The sequence below is a fragment of the Odocoileus virginianus genome, chromosome 8 (genome assembly GCF_023699985.2).
Source record: "Odocoileus virginianus isolate 20LAN1187 ecotype Illinois chromosome 8, Ovbor_1.2, whole genome shotgun sequence".
In the NCBI taxonomy this organism is placed as follows: Eukaryota; Metazoa; Chordata; class Mammalia; order Artiodactyla; family Cervidae; genus Odocoileus; species Odocoileus virginianus.
This window is the reverse complement of record NC_069681.1, coordinates 70740600-70761753: the sequence shown is the minus strand read 5'-3', so window position 1 is coordinate 70761753 and position 21154 is coordinate 70740600. Positions and strand designations below refer to the sequence as shown.

General features: G+C 47.9%; 2 protein-coding genes across 3 annotated transcripts in view; one reads left to right on the top strand and one right to left on the bottom strand.

The window, feature by feature from the left end:
- The first annotated feature begins 1221 nt into the window (after positions 1-1221).
- The window catches only part of LATS2 (large tumor suppressor kinase 2), a 34843-nt gene continuing 14910 nt past the window's right edge, over positions 1222-21154 (top strand). The window contains exons 1-2 of one of the 2 annotated variants that reach the window (XM_070471663.1): positions 1222-1411; positions 11891-12421. In XM_070471663.1, coding sequence (XP_070327764.1) covers positions 12092-12421 — 330 coding nt within the window. In that variant the 5' untranslated portion in view covers positions 1222-1411; positions 11891-12091. Of the gene's footprint in view, positions 1412-3978; positions 4207-11890; positions 12422-21154 lie in introns of those variants that run through there. The other variant, XM_070471662.1, reaches the window with a different exon arrangement.
- On the bottom strand, positions 3568-7059 carry LOC139036205 (uncharacterized). The gene is made up of 2 exons (XM_070471125.1): positions 7051-7059; positions 3568-4644 (listed from the first exon to the last, which is right to left on the bottom strand). The coding sequence occupies exons 1-2, from the start codon at positions 7057-7059 to the stop codon at positions 3568-3570; spliced, it is 1086 nt and encodes a 361-aa protein (XP_070327226.1).

The window sequence follows — 21154 nt, the reverse complement described above, 5'->3', positions numbered from 1 at the left end:
TTGAGCAATTCTGACTTATGCAACCACATACTTCATTACTCATCTGAGAAGCAGAGCGGCTATCCAGAGGATGAAGCAGGGTTCTGTGTTGGATGCTGCTGGAGAGGCAGGTCTACAGAGACTGGCAAGGTGGCCAGCCTGTAAGCCCTGCTGTGTCCGTGGGCCTTCCCCTAAGAACGCCCTGGAGGTTTTAATCAAAATTTCCAGGAAGCTCTGTTTTCCAAAATGGCTCAAAACAATTAGAAGTAAATTAAAATCAGAGAAAATTTACTCACTCATGACTTTAATATTGGAAAATACATGTAAGAATTGAACTTTAGGGACTTCCCTGGTAGTCCAGTGGTTAGGACTTGGCGCTTCCACTGTAGGAGGGATGGCTTTGATCCCTGGTCAGGGATCTAAGATCCCAAAAGCTGTGACCAAAAAAAAAAAAAAGTCAGAAAATTACCAAACAGAGGGAAACAACAAAAAAGTCCCTCAAAAAAACAAACAAGTGGGGAAGGGAAATGGGGAGATAGTATTTAAAGAGGACAGAATGTCAATCTTGGATGATGAAAAATTTGTAAGTTTTATATTATGTATATTTTATCACAATAAAAAGAAATAAAAAAAAACAGTTCATCATTAAAATAGATACCCCCAACTAATAAACCTGGTATTGATAACTCTTTTTACAAGTACCTACAGGTTTGCAGAACAGAGACCTCCAAAGAACAGTGGACCAAGAGATCACCCTGGCTGACCCAGAGTGCCTGATTCTGAGAAAAAGGTGATATTTAAAATTTTTATATTTCAGACATTAAAACAGCCTTTAAAATTTCATTCAGTACATTCAAACCAGCAGTTAAGTTCCCCATTTATAGCTTTAGGGAGAGAAAATGGTCCCTGTTGTTAAGGAATTTTATAATCTAATTAAGGAGACAGACTACATGGGTATGAAACAAATTAAATCAGTGTAGCCCATCTTCTTTCTGCTTGTCTAGGCCTTTCGAAATCTGACCCTCCTCTGCTTTTTCACTACTCCCCATAGAGAACATTCTTCTTAGTTAGGCAGATTTGCTGCGTGTCCGCCACAGATTGCAAACAAAGAGGACTTTTCTTTCCAAAAATTGTGTTGAGACCAGAGCCTGCTTTCCAGCCACTAAGGTATAAGAGGCTAAGTCATAATCAGGTTGTTTGCATTCACAGATGGGAAAGGGTGGGGCACATTGCACAGTGGCCTCAGGGGGGACCCCTTAAACACCTTGGGCCCGGGGCCCCCCTGCTCACTCTACAGGGACCAATCCTGTCCCCTTGGACAAAGTGAAAAGGTCATGACTGTTTGAGATTACATGAATACACCTTATAATTCAGTGTCTCCAAGCTCTGGTGTCAGATCCACCAAGGCTGGACTCCCAGCTCTTCGTCTCTGGTGAGTTAGTTGGGCTCTCTGTAAAATGGGTCTTCTATAAAATGGGGTTAATAACACTGTTGTTATTTAGTTGCTCAGTCGTGTCTGACTGTGACCCCATGGACTGCTTGCTGTACACCGGGCTTCCCTGTCCTTCATCATTTCCTGGAGCTTGCTCAAACTCATGTCCATTGAGCTGGTGATGCCACCCAACCATCTCATCCTCTGTTGTCCCTTTCTCCTGCTGCCTTCAATCTTACCAGCATCAGGGTCTTTTCCAACAAGTCAGTTCTTCACACCTGGTGGCCAAAGTATTGGAGTTTCAGCTTCAGCATCAGTCCTTCCAATGAATATTCAGAACTGATCTCCTTTAGGATGGACTGGTTGGATCCCCTTGCAGTCCAAGGGACTCTCAAGAGTCTTCTCCAACACCACAGTTCAAAAGCATCAATTCTTTGGCACTCAGCTTTCTTTATAGTTCAACTCTCACGTCCATACATGACTACTAGAAAAGTCACAGCTTTGACTAGACAGACCTTTGTTGGCAAAGTAAAGTCTCTGCTTTTTAATATGCTGTTTAGGTTGGTCATAGCTTTTCTTCCAAGGAGCAAGTGTCTTTTAATTTCATGCCTGCAGTCACCATCTGCAGTGATTTTGGAACCCAAGAAAATAGTCTGTCACTGTCTCCATTGTTTCCCCTTCTATTTGCCATGAAGTGATGGGACTAGATGTCATGATCTTAGTTTTTTGAATGTTGAGTTTTAAGCCAGAGGATTAACTGAGATAATACACAAGTGTAGGGCAACACCTGGTATACACACATAGTATATACATATGTTAATCAAAGTTATACCCAGCGAGGTTGCCACCGCCACAGACTTCATGCTCAGCAGAACTTGTGCTTCCTGTCTCTTCTTTCCCCTTCTCAACTGGATGCATTATGTGGATGATTATTTAAACAGTTCTTTTTAAACTTGTCCTATGTAGAGTTATCAGGAATTTAAGACAAAAGCCACCCAGAACCGTTATGTACAGAGAGTACCATTTTGAATATTTGGCAGCATAATTTTCTGAACTTAAAATCACACACACACATGTATGTGTATATACATGTATATATACACACACACATATATACTGTTATATATTTTATATGATATATAATGTATACTTTATGTATATAGCTTAAATGTAAATGTATATATCATTTAACCAAATTAGATCCTATATGCCATTCTGTCACTTAAGTTTCTTGAATGTATCTATGAGTGTAAGTTCTGCCAGTGTAAGTTCTGCCAGTGGGTAAATGAAGTAGTTCTGCTCCCTATGGTACCAACAGTGTTTGGTTTAATCCATGGTTCATGGCTGCTGCTGCTGCTAAATCGCTTCAGTTGTGTCCGACTCTGTGCGACCCCATAGACGGCAGCCTACCAGGCTCCTCCATCCATGGGATTTCCCAGGCAAGAGTACTGGAGTGGGTTTCCAGTGCTTTCTCCAATGGTTCATGGTAGGTCCTCAAAAAAAAAAAAAAAAACCAAAAGAATGATTGACTCTGTGTCAATAAACACAACTGTTCTCCTATATTGTATATCAGTTTCCTCAAGTGAGACTCTATCTGGAAATTTGTTTCCAATTTGTTTCCTGTATATGTGGAAAATTTTAAAAGATGTTTTTAAAAAAGGCACAAAGAATAATAACACAGCACACATTATTGAACCTAATCACTGAGAATCAACAAATTTTAAAGTTCGGACAGTTTGTTCCAAATAAAGAAAGACTGGAGAGAAAGATGATGCCCCCAGTTTCCTCCTGAGTCCAGTTTCCAGCCTCCCTGCTGCCCGGCCACAGCTGTCATGATTTCCGCATGTCTGTCTTTCAGTCCTTGTGGGTACGAGTATACAGTACTTGATCAGTATAGGTTCTGGGACATTTGGTTTGTTTATAAACATGCTGTTGTAATGTATATATAGTTCTGCACCTCGCTTTTCTCCCTTCTGCAATGATTTTTGAAGTCTATCTACACTCAGGTTTCACTGATCTATTTTACATATTTTATTTCCCCACTGTTCCCCATTGCTAGACTTTTAGGTTCTTCCTGATTTTTCACTATTGCAAACAATTCCAAAATTTGATTAGGTATCTCACTCATAAATTGTAAAGTCCATTTTATTTACAGCCTATCTGTTTTGGTTAGTTCTGTCTCTGTCGTCGAGGACAGAGCAAGGGAAGGACCTTCTCCCCCACACAAAGCGAGGAGGGGGCCTGCCCGGGCCGAGCACAGGTGAGGGCGGAGGTCCGCGTCCAGGTGAGGGGCTGGGCGGGGCGCAGGTGCTGGGATGCAGGCGCTCCCTGGGGGCTGAGCGGGAGGGCGGGGCGGGGCCGGCTGGCCCTCGCGGACAGTCCGGGGCCTGACGCGCGGGAGGCGGGGCCGGCGTGGGCGGGACCGGGTCGGCTGGGGGCGGGACCGGGCTGGCTGTGGGGCGGGGCCGCCGCGGCGGGGGGCGGGACTGGGCCGGCTGTGGGGGCGGGGCCGAGAGGGGCGGGGCAGAGGCGGGGCCGCCGCCGCCGCGGGGAGCGGGGAGGGGCGGCGCTGACGCGAAGGTCACGTGACGGCCCCAGGAATGCCAACAATGTAGCGAATGTCCAGCTCGGGCTGCGCGCTGGGCCGCGGCGCTCGCGCCGGAAGATGGGGCCGCCCGCCCGCCAGCCCGCCGGCGCCCCATGTCCCCGCCCGCTGGCCGCCCCCGGGCCCGGCGTCCCCCGCGAGGCCCCGGAGCCGCGGGCCAGGCGGCCGAGGACGGCGTAGACGGCGAGAGGTGAGCTGGGCGGTGGGGTCCGGACCCGGGACGGGGCGGCGGGCGGGGCCGCGCGCTCGGTCGGGGGGGTGTCCGCGCCCTCGGGCCGCCTCGGCCCCCGCCCCTCGGCCCCGCGGGCGGTGGTCCCCCGCCGAGGACTCGCCCCGCTCGGGCCGGGCCGCACCCCCCGGGCCACCCCCTCCCCCACTTGCCCCCCACCCTGACCCGGTCCGGAGCCGGGCCTCCCGGGCCCCCCGCCCCCGGCTCTGGGACGGGCTCGCGGTCCTGGGGCGCCGGCGGGGGCAGGCAGGGCCTGGGTGGCACACCTGCCCGGCCCGCGGGCGTCTGCTGGGCCAGGCCGGTGAACTGGGCGTGCGGTCCGCGGGCGGCGGGACCGCGGTCTCGCCGGGCTGGAATCCCGGCTGGAGCCCCCGCCCGGGGCCTCGCGGGGTCCAGCGCCTGGCAGGTAGAGTCAGTGGCCAGGCAGTTCTCTTCCCAAAGTGCTCAGCAAATACGTACGTTTTCAGAGGAAAGTTTGGCCACATTTTACTAAGAAACTTGAATGGAAAGTCACAAAATGCGTGTTGTTCACACAGGTGTTCAGTTTAAATTTTAACCCAGGAGTTGACAGGCCTTCCCTTAGTAATGGAGAAAGTAACTCCTGGCGCATTATTAGGAAAATTGTGCTAAGGAGACTTTGGTCCATATTTTCAGTTGAATTTAAGCTCCGTTCCCTGCGATGGATCACCATTTTTGAGCGCTCAATCTAGAGACTAAGCTACTTTGTATCTTTTCAGTTTTTTTTTTTTTTTCTTTAACAAATGTATTAGCAAGGCAGTAAGAGGAAAATCTTCACGATAAGAATGCACAGACTGTTTAAGAAAGTCTGTTTTAAGTTATAATTAACAAGACACTGTTATTCAGCCTCATAAAATTTGGTCACTGTTTAGTGAATATACCAGCATTCCTTTGAAATTAAAATTGCTGAACATTTAATAAATCTTAAAAAGTCAAGCAGTTTATTGAATAACGTATCTGAGCAGAAGCTGTCATGAAAAATTATTAAGGTGAATTACTAGAATCTCAGAATTTTTGAACTGGAGAGAGTTCTTGGAGCTCTCCATCTGACTGGAAGTAGTTTTGACTTAGCTGTATGTATTTCTTTCTTTCCTTAGCAAATCCCCGGGTTGGTGGGAGGGACTTTCCTTTGGTGGGGGCGGGGGGGGGGGGGGATGTTTACAATAAGATGCCTTGTTATTTTGAATATCTTGTTGTAAATAGCCAGCCCTGGTCTCCTAAACCTTACTGCATGTGTGGGCTGGGGGTGGGGAGAGGTGTTGAAGCTGATAAATACCAGGTAAACTCACAGGAAGGATGTGGGGAACTTTACTGGGAGGTGTTCCGATTTGTATTGGACAAAACAGATTGAAAAGCTGCTTTTATATTTTATTTTATGGTCATAATAATGTGAAACTTCTAAATAATGTTCTTCACTGATGTTTAAAAGAATGATGGGTTTGAAGAAAGATCAATTCACTGCATTTACTTTGCTTTGACTGTAAATCTGCTCTAAAAAAACTCTCTGAATCTCCTTCCTTTTTAAAGAAGCCGAGTATTTGGTAATTCCTGTCCAGCCTCGGCAGTCCAGGGTCCCCAGCCTCATTGTGTGCGGGCGGCTGCCGCTCTTTGTGGAGATGGGGTTGGGTTTTATCACAGCAGCACCTGTGGAGGCTGCTGGGGCCTGAAGGGAGGTAGCCTGCGTCGCTGCTCACTTCCCTGTTGGTTGCTTTAAAGCTAACAAAGGTTGGTACCCTTGGACAGAGAGAGAACAGTTACAATGCTAAAATTAGGGTGGGAATTTGACTCTGACATTGTTCAATGTTTGCCATTCACTGTAGGAAAACTTTGTATCTCTTGCCATCTGTCAACCTAATAGTGACAGGTGTTTTTTTTTACTTAATTTTTGTCTGTGTGCTAATATTTAACGTTCATAGGAATTTTTCTGCAGGATAAGTGAAAACTCCTATTTTGTAGCATTGGTTTGCATTTACTATTAACCGTTCCGATTTTGTGGTGCCAGGCAGATCCTGTAGGCTCTAAATGCCGTTAGGGTGGTGAGAACCTTTCTGAGGATGTAAGTTGGCTTTTGAATGGAGTGGGTCTCCGTTTGGGGTAGTGACTCCAGGCGGTGATCTTGAGCTGGAGTGCTGAGGACTGGCTTTTTCCTTACTCATTAATTCAGTCCTGTCCTGCTTCACAGGAGTGCCACTCCTGTGTTTTCATTAAATCGACCCAGAGGGTACCTCCCCCCGCAACACACACACCCACAGTTATCTCCCTGTTGGTCTTTCTCTTCTGTGTTTTAGCCTTTTCACAGGAAGTCCCAGGCTCCAGGAATAGCTTCACACTTCCTCCGTCCAATGTCAGCCCTTTCCCCTTTCCAGCTTTGGTGACACGACCCTTTCTCTGAGAGGTCTTCTCTGAATAGGCCTGAGCACTGGGATTCTGGGGACAGTCACGGTCACCTCTGTCCACAGCAGTGGCTCAGGTGGTCAGAGCCCTGGCCAGCAAGTGTCTGACTCTGGGAAGGGAGGGTTGTTGGAAGGAGGCAAGGCTTCTCAAAGAGTGGAAGCTCTGCCGGGGTGTGGAAAGAACACAGGAGACTCACTTGCTGGGTTGCTTGCTGTGAGGAGTGCTGCACAGAACTGACCGTACGTTTATCCCTGGCCTGCTGATTCCGCGTGATGGTCTTAGGTACAGACTTCTATAGCTCCATGGTTTTTATGCTGTATTCATGTGTGTGTCTGTGTGTGGGTATATACACACACAGACACACACACGGATATCTGTGTACATATATCATACCGATGTCATGTATAGAGCCAATAAGGCGTGTGGTGGTTTCTTTTCCCTGGGTCAGAAACTTACTTGGAGGTGAGGCTCTGTCCTACCTGGGTAGCCTGACGTACCATTCAGCACAGCATTTGGCACATGTGGAAGACCTTTGTACCCTCTGAAACCTTGTGATTGCACCCTTGATTGGAAGGATATTCTTTTTTTTTTTTTTTTTTAAATATTTATTTATTTGCCTGTGCTGAGTCTTTGTTGCAGCACATGGGATCTTTAGTTGTGGCATATGAGATCTAGTTCCCTGACCAGGGATTGAACCTAGGCCCCCTGCATTGGGAGCTCAGAGTCTTAGCCACTGGCCCACTAGGGAAGTCCCTGGAAGGATATTCTTAGGGACCCTCCCAGTGAGGGGTGGCCCTGGCATGGGGTCTCCTGGCCGGGGCAGCCCTGGAGTCAGCTATCAGCGTGGTGGTTTGTGATTCTGGTGTTCAGCACCTGGCTGGAGGTCTGGCCTGGCTGCCTGATCTCGTTTCAGCTTTGCTAGTTAATTATAGTAAAGATACGAATTAAATAATAACTGGAATTTTAGGCCCAAGAAATATTGTTTAAAAAAAATGCTGTATGTCAATAGTGTGGATCCCACAGGACGTGGGTTTCATTGGTTCCCTGGTCGGTGCTGAATGTGTATTTGGCAGCCAGTGAGGTTGTGAAGCACTTGGAGGAATTAGAATAAAAATTCTTGAACATCTGATAACATTTTCCAGGATTGGTTGAAAGACTGGAATTGAGTTTGATAGGGCCACATGAAGGTTTGCTTAGAATACTGCTCTCATATTGTTTTTAGTGGAGCCGCTTGTACTCGGGATAGGCCTTAGCCTTTGTCTCAGCCCCAGATTTGAAAATGAGTTTTGTTTTGTGAGTTGTATTGCAATTTTAAATTTCCAGTGTCTTATAGTTTCTTTTGAAGTATATTTAAGTCAGTTGATGATACCTAAGAAATTCCCAACATTAGACTGCTTTGTTTGCTACCCACCCCTCCTTTGTTTTGGTGCACTGTGGCTTGTGGGATCTTAGTTCTCTGGCCTCAGTAGTGAAAACACAGAATTGTAACCAGTGCACCGTGTGTGCATGTATGCTAAGTCGCCTCAGCTGTGTGCAACTCTTTGCGACCCCATGGACTGTGCCCACCAGGCTCCTCTGTCCATGGGATTCTCCAGGCAGGAATACTGGAGTGGGTTCCCATGCCCTCTTCCAGGGGATCTTCCTGACCCAGGGATTGAACCCGTGTCTCTTATGTCTCCTGCATTGGCAGGCCAGTTCTTTACCACTGACGCCCCCTGGAAGCCTGTATAATTTTATTAATTTATTTTTGGCTGTGATGGGTCTTTGGCGCTGTGCAGGTTTTCTCTCTAGTTGTGGGGAGCGGGGGCTACTCTGTCGTTGAGGTGTGCGGGTGGCTTCTCTTGTCACGGAGCACAGACTCTAGGCACAAGGTCTCAGTAGTTACAGCACATGGACTCAGTAGTTGCGGCTTCCGGGCTCTAGAGCACAGACTCAGTAGTTGTGGCGCACCAGTTTAGTTGCTCCATGGTATGTGGGATCTTCCCGGACCAGGGATCGAACCCATGTCTTCTGCATTGGCAGGCAGATTCTTTACCACTGAGCCACCAGGGAGGCCCACCCTCATTTTTTTTAAGACTCTTGAGACCTTAGGTCATAGGGCCCTTAGGGCCTTTTGAAATTCTGGATGAGAGAGCTTATTAAAATGATACTGTAGTGTGTCAGAGGGGCTCATTTCCAGCTGCAGTCATAATTTGACTGATGAGTATTCTCATGAAAAATGCTTTCAGAAGTTCATAATTTTGCCATGAAATCAACTCTCGTCAAACTAAAGTCTAAAATACAAGGTCTCAAGCTGAGAAAATACTTGGATTCTTTGCGCGACTGAAGGAAAGTTTCATCCTTCCCTAGGTGTCTGGCACCATCACTGAGGAAGCCAGGTGTGCCTAGGGGAGCACGGTGGGAAGAGGATGAGAGGATGGGGGGGGTCCTCCCGCCGCCTCTGCACAAGGAGCTTTCCTAGGTACAGGTTGAGGGGCTGTCACTGAATAACTCTGTCACCTTTTCTGTATGTTTGAAAATCTTCATAATGAAATGCTGAAGGGGAGGAAAAGAAAGGACAGATACCACTATGTCTGACCTGGATTCCGTTCAGCACCCTCCCCGCCCTGGTGTTTCTAAGCTCATGTGTAAATGCACACATGTCCGGTCTCTCCTGCACTGCTCGGCTTTATAATCAGAATGTTTGTGGGACCTACAGGCACTCAAAAGTATCTGGGGGTGTGTGGCCTTGGGAAGCCACTCCCCATTGTGCTTCCGTGTGGGGTGGGGGGTACCAGGCTGTTCAGACCTCCGTCTGTGAGCGGGGTGCACTTGTGTCAGCACCAGTGCTGAGGTCCGGCCTTTCCCAACACAGCTGTGTTTGGAGGGGGAGCATGGTCAGACCCTGGCCTGCTGGATATGAACATTAGATGAGTTGGCGTAATGCTTATCATTTTAAACATTCCTGAATGTACAGTTCAGTGGCAGTAAATACATGCACACTGTCACTACAGTCACTGCCACAGTCCGGACTTTTTCAGTGTCCCAAACAGAAGCTCTGTACCCATTAAGTAAAAACCTTCTCGGCCCAGCCCTGGTAACTGCAATCCACCTTGTCTCTGGATTTGCCTCATCAGAGTCACGTAGTGTTTTCCTTCTGTGTCTGGCTTGCTTCACGCAGCATAATGTCCTCAAGGTTCATCCACATTGTAGCCTGTTGGCTTCCCTGGTGGCTCAGCAGTAAAGAACCTGCCTGCCATCCAGGAGACGTGGGTTCGATCCCTGGGTCGGGAAGATTCCATGGAGAAGAAAGTGGTGACTCACTGCAGTATACTTGCCTGAAAAATCTCACGGACAGAGAAGCCTGGTGGGTTTTAGTCCATGGGGTTGCAAAGACTCCGGCACAACCTAGTGACTGAACACCAGCTTGTGTCAGAGCTTTACTACTTTTTCTGGCTGAGTAGTATAGCGCAGTTGTGCAGCTTCTTACAGTGGTTTTGTGTAAACATCAGAAATATTGCATTTGAAGCCTTGGAGAAGGGGCATAGCCCCTGCTGAGTGCTCTCCTGAGACCCCCAGGGGGCAGGTTTCAGGTCCAGCCCAGGAGAGGGCACAGACCCAGGCAGTGGGCAGCGGCTCCCACCCTCAGTTCTCACAGTTCAGGTGCTGGGGCCTGGGGGTGAACAGCAGGGTCTCCGAGGCTGGGTGGGCGAGAGGCCCTTTGCTCTGGAGGGGTTTACAGCTGGAAGCCCTGAGGTTCACGTGGTGAGCAGGTGGGAGGGGGTTGTCCCTGGACACAGGACAGGCTTGCCATGCTCCAGCTGGAGGAAGAACCAGGTCCTCAGAGCTGTGCAGCCTGATTCAGGCTGTGTTCACACAGTCTGAGCTTTTCTCTCTTTAAAAAAAAAGATACTTTAACGTTTTAAATGTTGTCATCAAAAACTCATTTTTTGACATTGAAGCACAGCTGATTTACAGTGTTGTGTTAATTTTGACTCTTCAGTAAAGTGACTCAATTATGCACATATATACACTATTTTTCATATTGTTTTCCATTGTGGCTTATTGCAGGATATTGAATATAGTTCTCTGTGCTATACATTAGGATCTTTTTTATCCATTCTATATATAATAGTCTGTATCTGCTAACCTCAAACTCCTAATCCAACAGGCACTCTCCCACCTTTCCACTGTGGCAACCACAAGTCTGTTGTTTATGCCTGTGAGTCTATTTCTGCTTCATAGATAGGCTCTTTTGTGTCATATTTTAGATTCCACATATAAGTGATGTCATATGGTATTAGTCTTTCTCTGTTTGACTTACTTCACTTAGTACGGTAATCTTTTAAAGTCCATCCATGTTGCTGCAAATGGCATTTCATTCTTTTTAATGGCTGAGTAGTATTTCATTGAGTATATGTACCACATCTTTATCCACTCATCAGTTGATGGACATTTAGGTTGCTGCCATATTCTGTCTATTGTATTAATAAGTAGTGCTGCTATGAACATAGGGGTGCATGTATTGTTTTGAAGTAGAGTTTTCTCCAGATATGTGCCCAGGAGTGGGATTGCCGGATCATGTGTTAACTCTATTTTTAGTTTTTCTGGGAACCTCCATACAATTCTGCAAAGTGACTGTATCAATTTACACTTCCATCAACAGAGTAGGAGCATTCCCTTTTCTCCACACCCTCTCTAGCCTTTGTTATTTGTAGACATTTTGATGTTGGCCATTCTGACCAGTGTGAGGTGATACCTCATTGTAGTTTTGATTTGCATTTCTCTAATAATTAATGATGTTGAGCATCTTGACATGTGCCTGTTGACCATCTGTATGTCTTCTTTAGAGAAATGTCTGTTTAGGTCTTCTGCCCATTTTTTGATTAGGTTGTTTGTTTTTTTTTTGTTGTTGTTGAGTTTGTCCATTCCTAAAAAGTACTGTTAACATTATGTGGGAAACACCAGCAGTGCTGCTAAGGGGCTTTTCTCATAGCTCAGTTGGTAAAGAACCTGCCTGCCTGTGCAGGAGACCTGGGTTCTGTTCCTGGGTCAGGAAGATCCCCTGGAGAAGGAAATGGCAATCCACTCCAATATTCTTGCCTGGAGAATCCCACTGACAGAGGAGCCTAGCGGACTACAGTCCATGGGGTTGCAAGAGTTGGACACAACTTAGCGACTAAACCACCACCAAAAAGTACTGCTAATGTTATGTGGGAAACACCGATGAACACCTTCTGATTTTCCTTTTCAGGTGGAGATGATCTTCAAAATGAAGACCCTGGAAAATGTTTGGTTCTCTGCAGGAACTACAAAAATGGAAGGAAAGGACACTTTCAAAAGGAAACTGTTGTGAAAGTGTGTTTACAGCTAACTGATACTGTTGGTCTTGTCTCTTAAACAATAAAACACTTTAAGAAGATTGTATTTATGGTCAGAGGAACCTGCGCCGACCATGCGGCCGAAGACCTTCCCCGCCACCACGTACTCGGGGAACAGCCGGCAGCGGCTGCAGGAGATCCGGGAGGGGCTGAAGCAGCCGCCTGTGGGGCCGGGCAGTGACGCCACCCTGGATGCCAAGGTCCTGGGGGGCAAGGTCCTGGGGGGCAAGGACACTGCCCGGCAGCAGCAGATGAGGAGTGCCCCGAAGTTCGGGCCATATCAGAAAGCCCTGCGGGAGATCAGATACTCCTTACTCCCCTTTGCTAACGAGTCGGGCACCTCAGCTGCCACAGAAGTGAACCGACAGATGCTGCAGGAGCTGGTGGATGCAGGCTGTGACCAGGTAGGTACAGGCCCCAGAGGCTGCTTGCGGGCCAGCCCAGGGATAGCCCATTTGGGGTGCAGAGGAGCCCTGCAGATGTCCCTGGAGAGGGGTGTCTGGGCTACAAGTCCCCTTCTCCCCAAAACCGTCCTGTGAGCCATTTTACTTCTCCAGCATGATCCAGAAATCTGAGCTCTCCCCAAAGGGTGCCCCTGGAAGGACTGGCAGACTTTCCCACATAGCCCTTTTTAAGGTTTATTTGGCTTATTCTGGGCTGTCACGGAAAAGAGACAGGCTTCCTTTAACTTGTTTTTGTTTTGTGCATTTTTTAGCTCAGGGGGAAGGTTGATTAGCATGAATTGGCTCTTTGACTCTTTTTCCTTCTGTTTTAAAAGATAGCACATACGCTGTTAGAGATGTAACTATGTTAAAGAAAGGAGAAAGACTAGAATAAAAAGCTTCAGAAATCATCAGAATGGTGCAACACAGCGTGACGTCTCCAGTTAGTGGTGTGAAAGAGTCGCTCAGTTGTGTCCAACTCTTTGTGACCCCATGGACTGTACAGCCCCTGGAATTCTCTAGGCCAGAATACTGTGGGTAGCCTTTCCCTTCTCCAGGGGCTCTTCCCAACCCAGCAGTTGAACCCAGGTCTCCCACATTGCAGGCAGATTCTTTACCAGCTGAGCCACAGGGAAGCCCAAGAATCTGGAGTGGGTAGCCTATCCCTTCTCCAGGGGATCTTCCCGACCCAGGAATTGAACTGGGGTCTCCTGCATTGCAGGCGGATTCTTTGCCAACTGAGCTATCAGGGAGGAGGCACCAAATACAGGTAAACACACACAGGAACTGTGCACCTAGTGATGCTGAGCTGTGCATGGGCACAGTACAGTAACAGTAACCAGTAACAGTATCAGTGACACGTAACCAGTAAAAATGCCCTTGCCTCATGAAACAGTTTCTGGAGGCAAGCGCTTTACCAGCACCTGTTGTGGGGAAGTCAGAGCTGGGTGAACGAGGACACAAGCCGGGCACTTCTGCTCCTTGGGGACTGAGCAGGGTTCGTGCTCAGGGCATCTCAGGAAGGCTTGAGCACCTTCAGTTCCTTAGAAATACCCTAGTTATGCACTCCTGGCCTCGGAGTCCTGGGACCTGGGGGGAAAGAAACAACTCCCCTTTTACTGCTAAAAGCTCCATCAACCCTCTTGTAGTTTCTTACCAGAGAACCTACATTTCCCAGATGATCTGTTTGTGAGCCTAGTGGTTCTGCTTGCAGGCTTCCTGGAGCCTCTGGGCCACGCGGGAACTCTCCTGTGGCTGCGGGGACCCTCCTGTGGGTGATGAGCTTTGTTGTGTTAAGAGCTGCTCCGCTCCAGCCCAGGGCTGTGAGCTACGAGTGCAGAGTGGTTGGTGCAAGTGACAGCAGAGGCCCAGCTGTTCTCTGAGCATGTGAAGCGACGTCGCTGCCAGCTGCTGCCCCTGACAGACCGGTGAGAAGGTTGTGGTGTCAGGAGGAGCCAGCCATCCCGGGGAAATAGTGGATGAGAGTGCAGAGACTCAGCCTGACTGCGGAGCTGAAAATCTCCTGGAAGTCACTTAAAAACAAAAGAGCTGTTGTTGCAGTTGTGATATAAAGAAACAAATGATCCAGAATTCAGGTGGGATCTCATTGTGGTAAAATCCATTAGTGATAATTGCAGTGCAGGAAATAATGAAGTGGATACTGTTTCCAATATATTAAAACACAAATATAGTAAAATGAAGTGTTGGGGTACCTGTAAGTTCCCATCAGCATTTAATTTATGTTAATTGCTAGCAGAAAGGATCGACATTTAAATGCCCCTGAAATAATCCATCAGTTTGGTGTATAGTGTTACTTTATGACTTAAAACAGCTGTACCTTCACTCTGACCTTCCAACTCAGACTTTTTCCTGGCCTGGTTAGAGGGTACATTTGCTTTCAGAGAAATCTGGTTCGAAAGTTATTATCTGGAAACTTCCCTGGTGGTCCAGTGACTTAGACTCCCCACTTCCAATGCAGGAGGTGTGACTTTAATCACTAGTTGGGGAACTAAGATCCAACATGCTGTGAGGTGTGGCCAAAACGGGGGAAAAGAATTTTTAAAAAGATTCCTAAGGCACATGAAAGGATATTTAGCATCACAATTAATAGAGAAATGCAAATCAAACCTACAGTGAGGTACCCCCTCAGAGAGGTCAGAATGGCCGTTATCAGAAAGTCTACAAATAAATGCTAGAGAGGGTGTGGAGAAAACAGAATCCTCCTACACCGTTGGTAGGAATGTAAACTGGTGCAGCCACTATGGAGAACAGTATGGAGGTTTCTTAAAAAACTAAACATAAGAGTTACTGCATAACCCAGCAATCCCACTCCTGGGCATAAATCCAGAAAATATAAAAACTCTAGTTCAGAAAGATATATGCATCTCTGTGTTCAGAGCAGCATTGTTTACAATATCCAAGACACGGCAGCAACCTAAATGTCCGTCAGTGAATGAATGGATAAAGAGGATGTGGTGTGTGTATACACACACAATGTCATTTGTGTCCACCATAAACAATGAAATAATGCCATTTGAAGCAACACGGATGCAACTTAGAGATTGTCATATTAAGTGAAGCAAGTCAGAGAAAGATAATCATTAGTTATGAGTGGAATCTGATTTTTTTAAAAGATACAAATGAATTTATTTACAAAATAAAGAGACAGATATAAAAAATAACCTATGGTTACCAAAGGTGAAACGTGGGGGGAGGGATAAATCAGGAGTTTGTAACATATACACACTATTATGTAAAATAGGTAACCAAGGACTTAGCATATAGCACAAGGAACTCTACTCAATATCCTGTGATAACCTATGTGAGAAAATCTGAAAAAGAATAATAGAGATATGTATAATTGAATCACTTCGCAGTACACCTGAAGCTAATCCGACATAAATCAAGGATACTCCAATTAAGAAAGAAAAAAAAAGGATGCCCAGGTGGGAGGAATACCAAAGGGCAGCCGTTGGCAAAGCACCCAGCTGAAGAGTCAAGAGGGAACTTGATGTTTTATCACTTATCACAAGTGTTTTATCACTTATTTTTTAATACGTGGTCAAAATGCTGTGTCCCACTGCCTCTCTGAAAGCAGAGCCTTGTGTTTTTCTCCCGGAAGCTTCCCTTGTGGACGCAGTGAGGCCCCGTGGTCTTCTGTGCGGGTCGGTGACTCCGGACTCCGGAGGTGGCACGGGAGAAGGGCACGTGAGCTGCCTGCGCGGAGGCTCCGCTGTGGGGTGTGGGGTCCTGGGCGGAGGGGGGCGGAGGGGCACCGCAGGGTCACCGGGTGAGGTGGCTCCTCTGAGTCGAAGACCAGGGGTGTGTGGGGCCGAGCTCGGGCCGCACCCCCACGCCCCGCCCTGCCGTGTGAGGGGCGCCTGGCTCGCAGCCTGTTGCCTCCGCTAAGGAGACCGCGGGGACGGCGCGTGGGGAGGGCGGTGGGCAGGTGGGAGCGCCGCCCGCAGGTCCAGGTGGGGCCGTCGTGACGGAGAGGCGGGGTCGGAGCTAGGGCACCGCTCACAAGAAACCCACGGCCGACGGGCGGATGAGAAAGCAACCAAGCTTAGTTTTTTGAGCGATTTAAAATATTCAAAAATTCAAGCAAAACCGCACGCTTTTGTTTTTCTAAACGTGCGATTCCTCTACGCCCGCGGGGGGCGCCCGCCGGCCCCAGGAGGTTCTCAGATGGGACCTGCCTCCAGGCTGGAGGCTGAACCTCCTGACCGGTCCCCAGAACACAGCGGGCGCACCCGGGACAGGCAGCCACGCAGGGACTGTGGGACCTCCCTGGAGGCCCGGGGCTGAGACTCCCCGCTCCCAGTACAGGGCCATGGGTTCCGCCCCTCCTGGGACACTGAGCCCTGTGCAACCGCTGAGAGTTCACAGGCTACAGACAGACACATGCCGCAACTGAAAGATCCCAGTGCCATAGCTCAAGAACCGGCGCAGCAAAATATGTAAAAACAAATAGTTGAAAACAAAACAGGCACACAGTAGCTTTCTGGGAGAGTTGGTGTGGAGCAGACTGTCCCACTTGGGCACCTGGGTGACAGTATCAGGACAGTGACTCACTTGTAAAATTTATTTTTTGCACCAAAAACATTTTGTATTGGGGTATAGCTCGTTAATAATGTGATAGTTTTCAGGTGGACAGCAAAGGGACTCAGCCGTGTACATGTATCCCTTCTCCTCCCAAACTCCCCACCTATCCAGGCTGCCACATAACACTGACTGCTCACCTTCTTGTTGGATCCTACACAGTTCTACAGACACCTGACAGGAGCTGAGGGAGTGTCTAAGGTTTCAGAGACTTTTTTCCTAAAATTTTATTTATTTATTTATTTATTTATTTTTGGCTGTGCTTGGTGTTTGTTGCTGTGTGCAGGCACACAGCACACAGTTGCGGCGGGCTGGGGCAACTCTTCGTTGTGGGTGCATGGGCATCTCATGCAGTGGTGTCTCTAGAGCACGCAGGTTTCAGTAGTTGTAACGACACATGGGCATGACAGTTGTGGCTTAGGGGCTCTGGAGCATGGGCTCAAGTATATGTGGCACATGGGCTTAGTTGCTCTGCTGCCTGTGGGATCTTCCTGGACCGGGGTTCAAACCAGTGTCCTCTGCACTGCAAGACACTCTTAACAATTGGACCACCAGGGAAGTTCCTCAGAGACCTTTCTGATGTGTCTGTGTACATATGCGCTAGCCTGGGAGTGGGGAGGTCCTGCGCGAATGAGGCGGTCCAGAGGAGGGAGGCTACTTGAGGGGTGACTCTTCCCCAAGCTCCTCGTGGCTCCTGTGAAGAAGGGAGTTATCTTCTGATAAGGTGTCACCTGCTGACAGCACTCAGGCATTTTTAGTTAGGTGTTTTTCCAACTACAGAGCAGGATCCTTGAATGAGTGGAATAATCGGTTTTGTGGGCTCTGATAACAGTGCAGAGTCAGATCACAAGTAAATAAGGTTAAGTGTTGTTCTTATGAAATTGTGAGAGTGAAGACAAAACTGCCGTGTGCTGTAGATGGACTGCTAGCCTTTCCTGCCTGGAGGATGACAGGCCACCTGTTACTCCTGGAGGCTCCACATTCCTCAGAAAAGGAGAGAGAAGCCCTGATTTTGAAACCGAAAATTACATTTTCACTACCCTTTTCCCAAAACTAAATTGTTATAAAACAGATTGGATCTTTGTTTAGTTTATGTTTTTCAGCTGGAAAAAGAATATTGTGTTACTTGTGAATTTCTGAGAAAGGAGATTTCATTTGATTGAATTTGTAAAGCCACCCAGCAGACATTCTTTTTTTTTTTTATTTTGGAGTACTATACGCTTCCTTCATTGGTCCGGTAATGTCTGGTCTGCCGCTCCGATGGGACCGTCCGGCTCAGGGCAGTCATGCTGGGTCCCTGGAGCTGGCAGCGTTCGTGTTACTGCCGGGCTCATGTTTCTCTGCCCCAGGGGTGGAAGTGCATTGTCGCCAGGGATCTCAGCCTCTCACGCTGCCGGAAAGCCTTCCTGGCAGGTGACTTGAGAAAGTGTCCAGCGAATTGCTTTTCCTTCAGAAGCACACTTTATGGTGCAGTGCTGGCCGAGGGAGCAGGGCGCTCACACTGCAGCACTGGAGCCCCATGTATCCCACATGGGGGGCTGGGTGGTGCTCTGCCTGCCAGCCTCCCTCCTCTGGCTGCTGCCCCAGCATCCGTGTGCTGCAGACTGCCCACTGGGCCCCGAAGGTTGGCAGGCCTCTCCATCCATCAGCGACGGGCGGCTATGTCACAGACCCCACCGTCCCTGAAAGTCCAGTGGTTAAGATTCTTTGTGGTGAGGACAAAAAAACAGTTGTTTTCTCATCTGTTTTTTCCTCTAAATTATCTAGCATTTTAATCCCACTTCCTTATTTAACTTTAAAATGATCTGTTTACATTTAGTGGAAGGACAAGGAAAGGGACATTTCAAAGAGTAACTAAACAGAACATTCCAACACAACTTGCAAGGGCATCTGTGAGACAGGATTCTGGTATGGCCTTTACCAAGGTCAGGACTTGTGTCATTTACAGCCTTTCATTACCTTTCCTGCCTGTTTTAGAGCTTGTCTACAGAAAATCAGCCTCTTTGCATAGATTTTAGAATCATAGCACACACTAATTTTTGCTTTTATAAGGTAATAAGTATTCCCTCGAGCACATTGCTCAGTGTAAGAAATGAGAACATCCTTTGGCTTCAAGTCAGAGCAACTAATCCCGTCCAGGTGGGACTGACATGGTGCCCCAGAGCAGCCCAGCTTTACCTGCCACCACAGCTGCTGTAACTGGCCCAGGTGGCGTGCAGGTGGGTGGTGAGAACCTGCAGGTGGGGACTCCTCCCCAGCATCCAGAGCGGAGAGGGGACCATGACAGTGCTGGCATCAATTGCACTATAACAGACACAAGTTCTCCGAGCTCCTCTCCGTCTATCTGGTCCTTGTCATCGTTGTGATTTTGAGTAAATTGCTCATCTGCCTTCTTGTTGTTCAGTCACTAAGTCGTGTCTGACTCTGCTACCACATGGACTGCAGCACACCAGGCTTCCCTGTCCTTCACTATCTCAGACTTATGTTCATTGAGTCGGTGATGATATCCAACCATCTAATCCTCTACTGTCCTCTTCTTCTTCTCTTTCTTTTCCTTTCCCAGCAACAGGGTCTTTTCCAATGAGTCAGTTCTTCGAATCAGGTGGCCAAAGTATCGGAGCTTCAGCTTCAGCATCAATCCTTCCAATGAATATTCAGGGTTGATTTCCTTTAGGATTGACTGATTGGATCTCCTTGCTGTCCAAGGGTCTCTCAAGAGTCTTCTCCAATACAATTCAAAGGCATCAATTCTTTGCCACTCCGCCTTCTTTATGGTCCAACTCTCACATATGTACATAATTACTGGAAAAACCATAGATAACTTTGACTTATATGGATGTTTGTTGGTAAAGTGATGTCTCTGCTTTTTAATACACTGTCTAGGTTTGTTATAGCTTTCCTTCCAGGGAGCAAGCATCTTTTAATTTCATGGCTGCAGTCATCCATCTTAGTCTCGCCCTTTCCATCTTTGACACTTGGCCGGCGGCGCTCATTTCTCACGGTGACTGTCAGGCAGGACAGGGCTTAGGTACAGACCCTCTACATGCCTTCACTCCACTGGCATCCTGCCAAGTTCTTTACAAACTTGCCAACAGCCTCTCCATGCAGACTCTCCAGCAGGGGTGTTAATGACACTTTCTAAGGGCATCTTAAAGTGGGAGCAGTGCTAGTAGAAAGTTTGACTGGAGCATTTTCTCATGGAGCTTTGGCAGGTGTTAATAAATAGAATGTTCTGTCTTCTTTGGAACTCTGTTAATTCTGCAGTGGCCCACATTTTGAAATTCTTGGCCTAGGGCTGAGCCTCCTGGTGTATAGACTGGCCCACATGGGGTCACTTGGTGGTTTTCTCAGAGAAAATATCCATGCTCTGCCGTGGATGACCAGTTACTGTCCAGGGTTCAGCCCGCCACCTGTGGGCACAGGACCAGCCGGAGATCACAGCTTCCCTGCGACAAGGAGCATCTGTGCAGCCAGGTCACACACAGCAGAGCACATGTGTCACGTGTATCTGTAGATCGAGAAAAGGACACACATGCTGACACGCAGCAGGAGCCCCCACACATGCACAGTCTCTGGAAGCCCATCTTGATGGAGGGAAGGAAGCATCTGTATGACATCTGCATCCTGACATCCCTGCCCCTGGTTGCCCATGAGCTGACTGTCCCCTGCGCAGTGGGACCATGGCTGCACAGGGGCTACTGTGGACACACATGAGACACAGCAGCTGTTCATTTAAAAAGTGTGGACTGGAGCTCGAAGGTCTGTGACAAGGATGCTTGGTGAGGAGGCCTGTGTGCTCTTTGCAGGGAGACGTCCGAATGGTAGGACTGGACGGTAGTAGTTGTCTGCCCAGGAGAGTTCCCCCACACTCAGCCCACTGATTCCCAGGAGCTGACGCCGGCTCGTCACCGGTGATGAAACCTGCAGTGGTTCATCTGTTCTGCCGGCTGCCCCCGTCTTTCCGGTGCAGACTTGTCCCCGCCAGTTAGGCGGTCCCCCCACTGGGCCTGTCTCCCCATCCCCTGCCGCCTACTTGCGCCCTGGGCCTGGGGTCCTGCTACTCCCACACTGGCCCATCGCCTTCCAGTTCTTCCTCCGGCACTGTTGAGCTGAGACAGACTGAATCTGCGTCATGAAAACCAAGAGTTCCCAACAAGAATGAGTTCAAATTCCACATGAATTCATTACTGAAAAAAATAGATGTGTTTTTCTTCAAAAGAGGTTGGACCTAAGTTACCATAACAACCGTATACAAGAATGTAGTGCTTCCTTAAGAACAAATCAAATCATGGAGATATAAGAATAGTTTTGTAGTTAAATATGAATCCAACCAAAATTCTTATTTGAGGGACTGTAAAGTTGCAAGATGATGTAGAAAGCAGTACTTCCTGCTGACTGTGCAGCCAGCTTATGACAAATAGAAGCAAAATTCGTGCTTTATTATCAGCCTCCTAACAGGACAACTGGAATAATCTATGGGATATACTGGAATAAAAATACATTTTTAAGGTTCTTAAGCTTCACTCCTCACACCAGTAATTAATATTGCGATAATGTTCTCATTTTCTGGTGAAATATTATTTATTGGTGTTT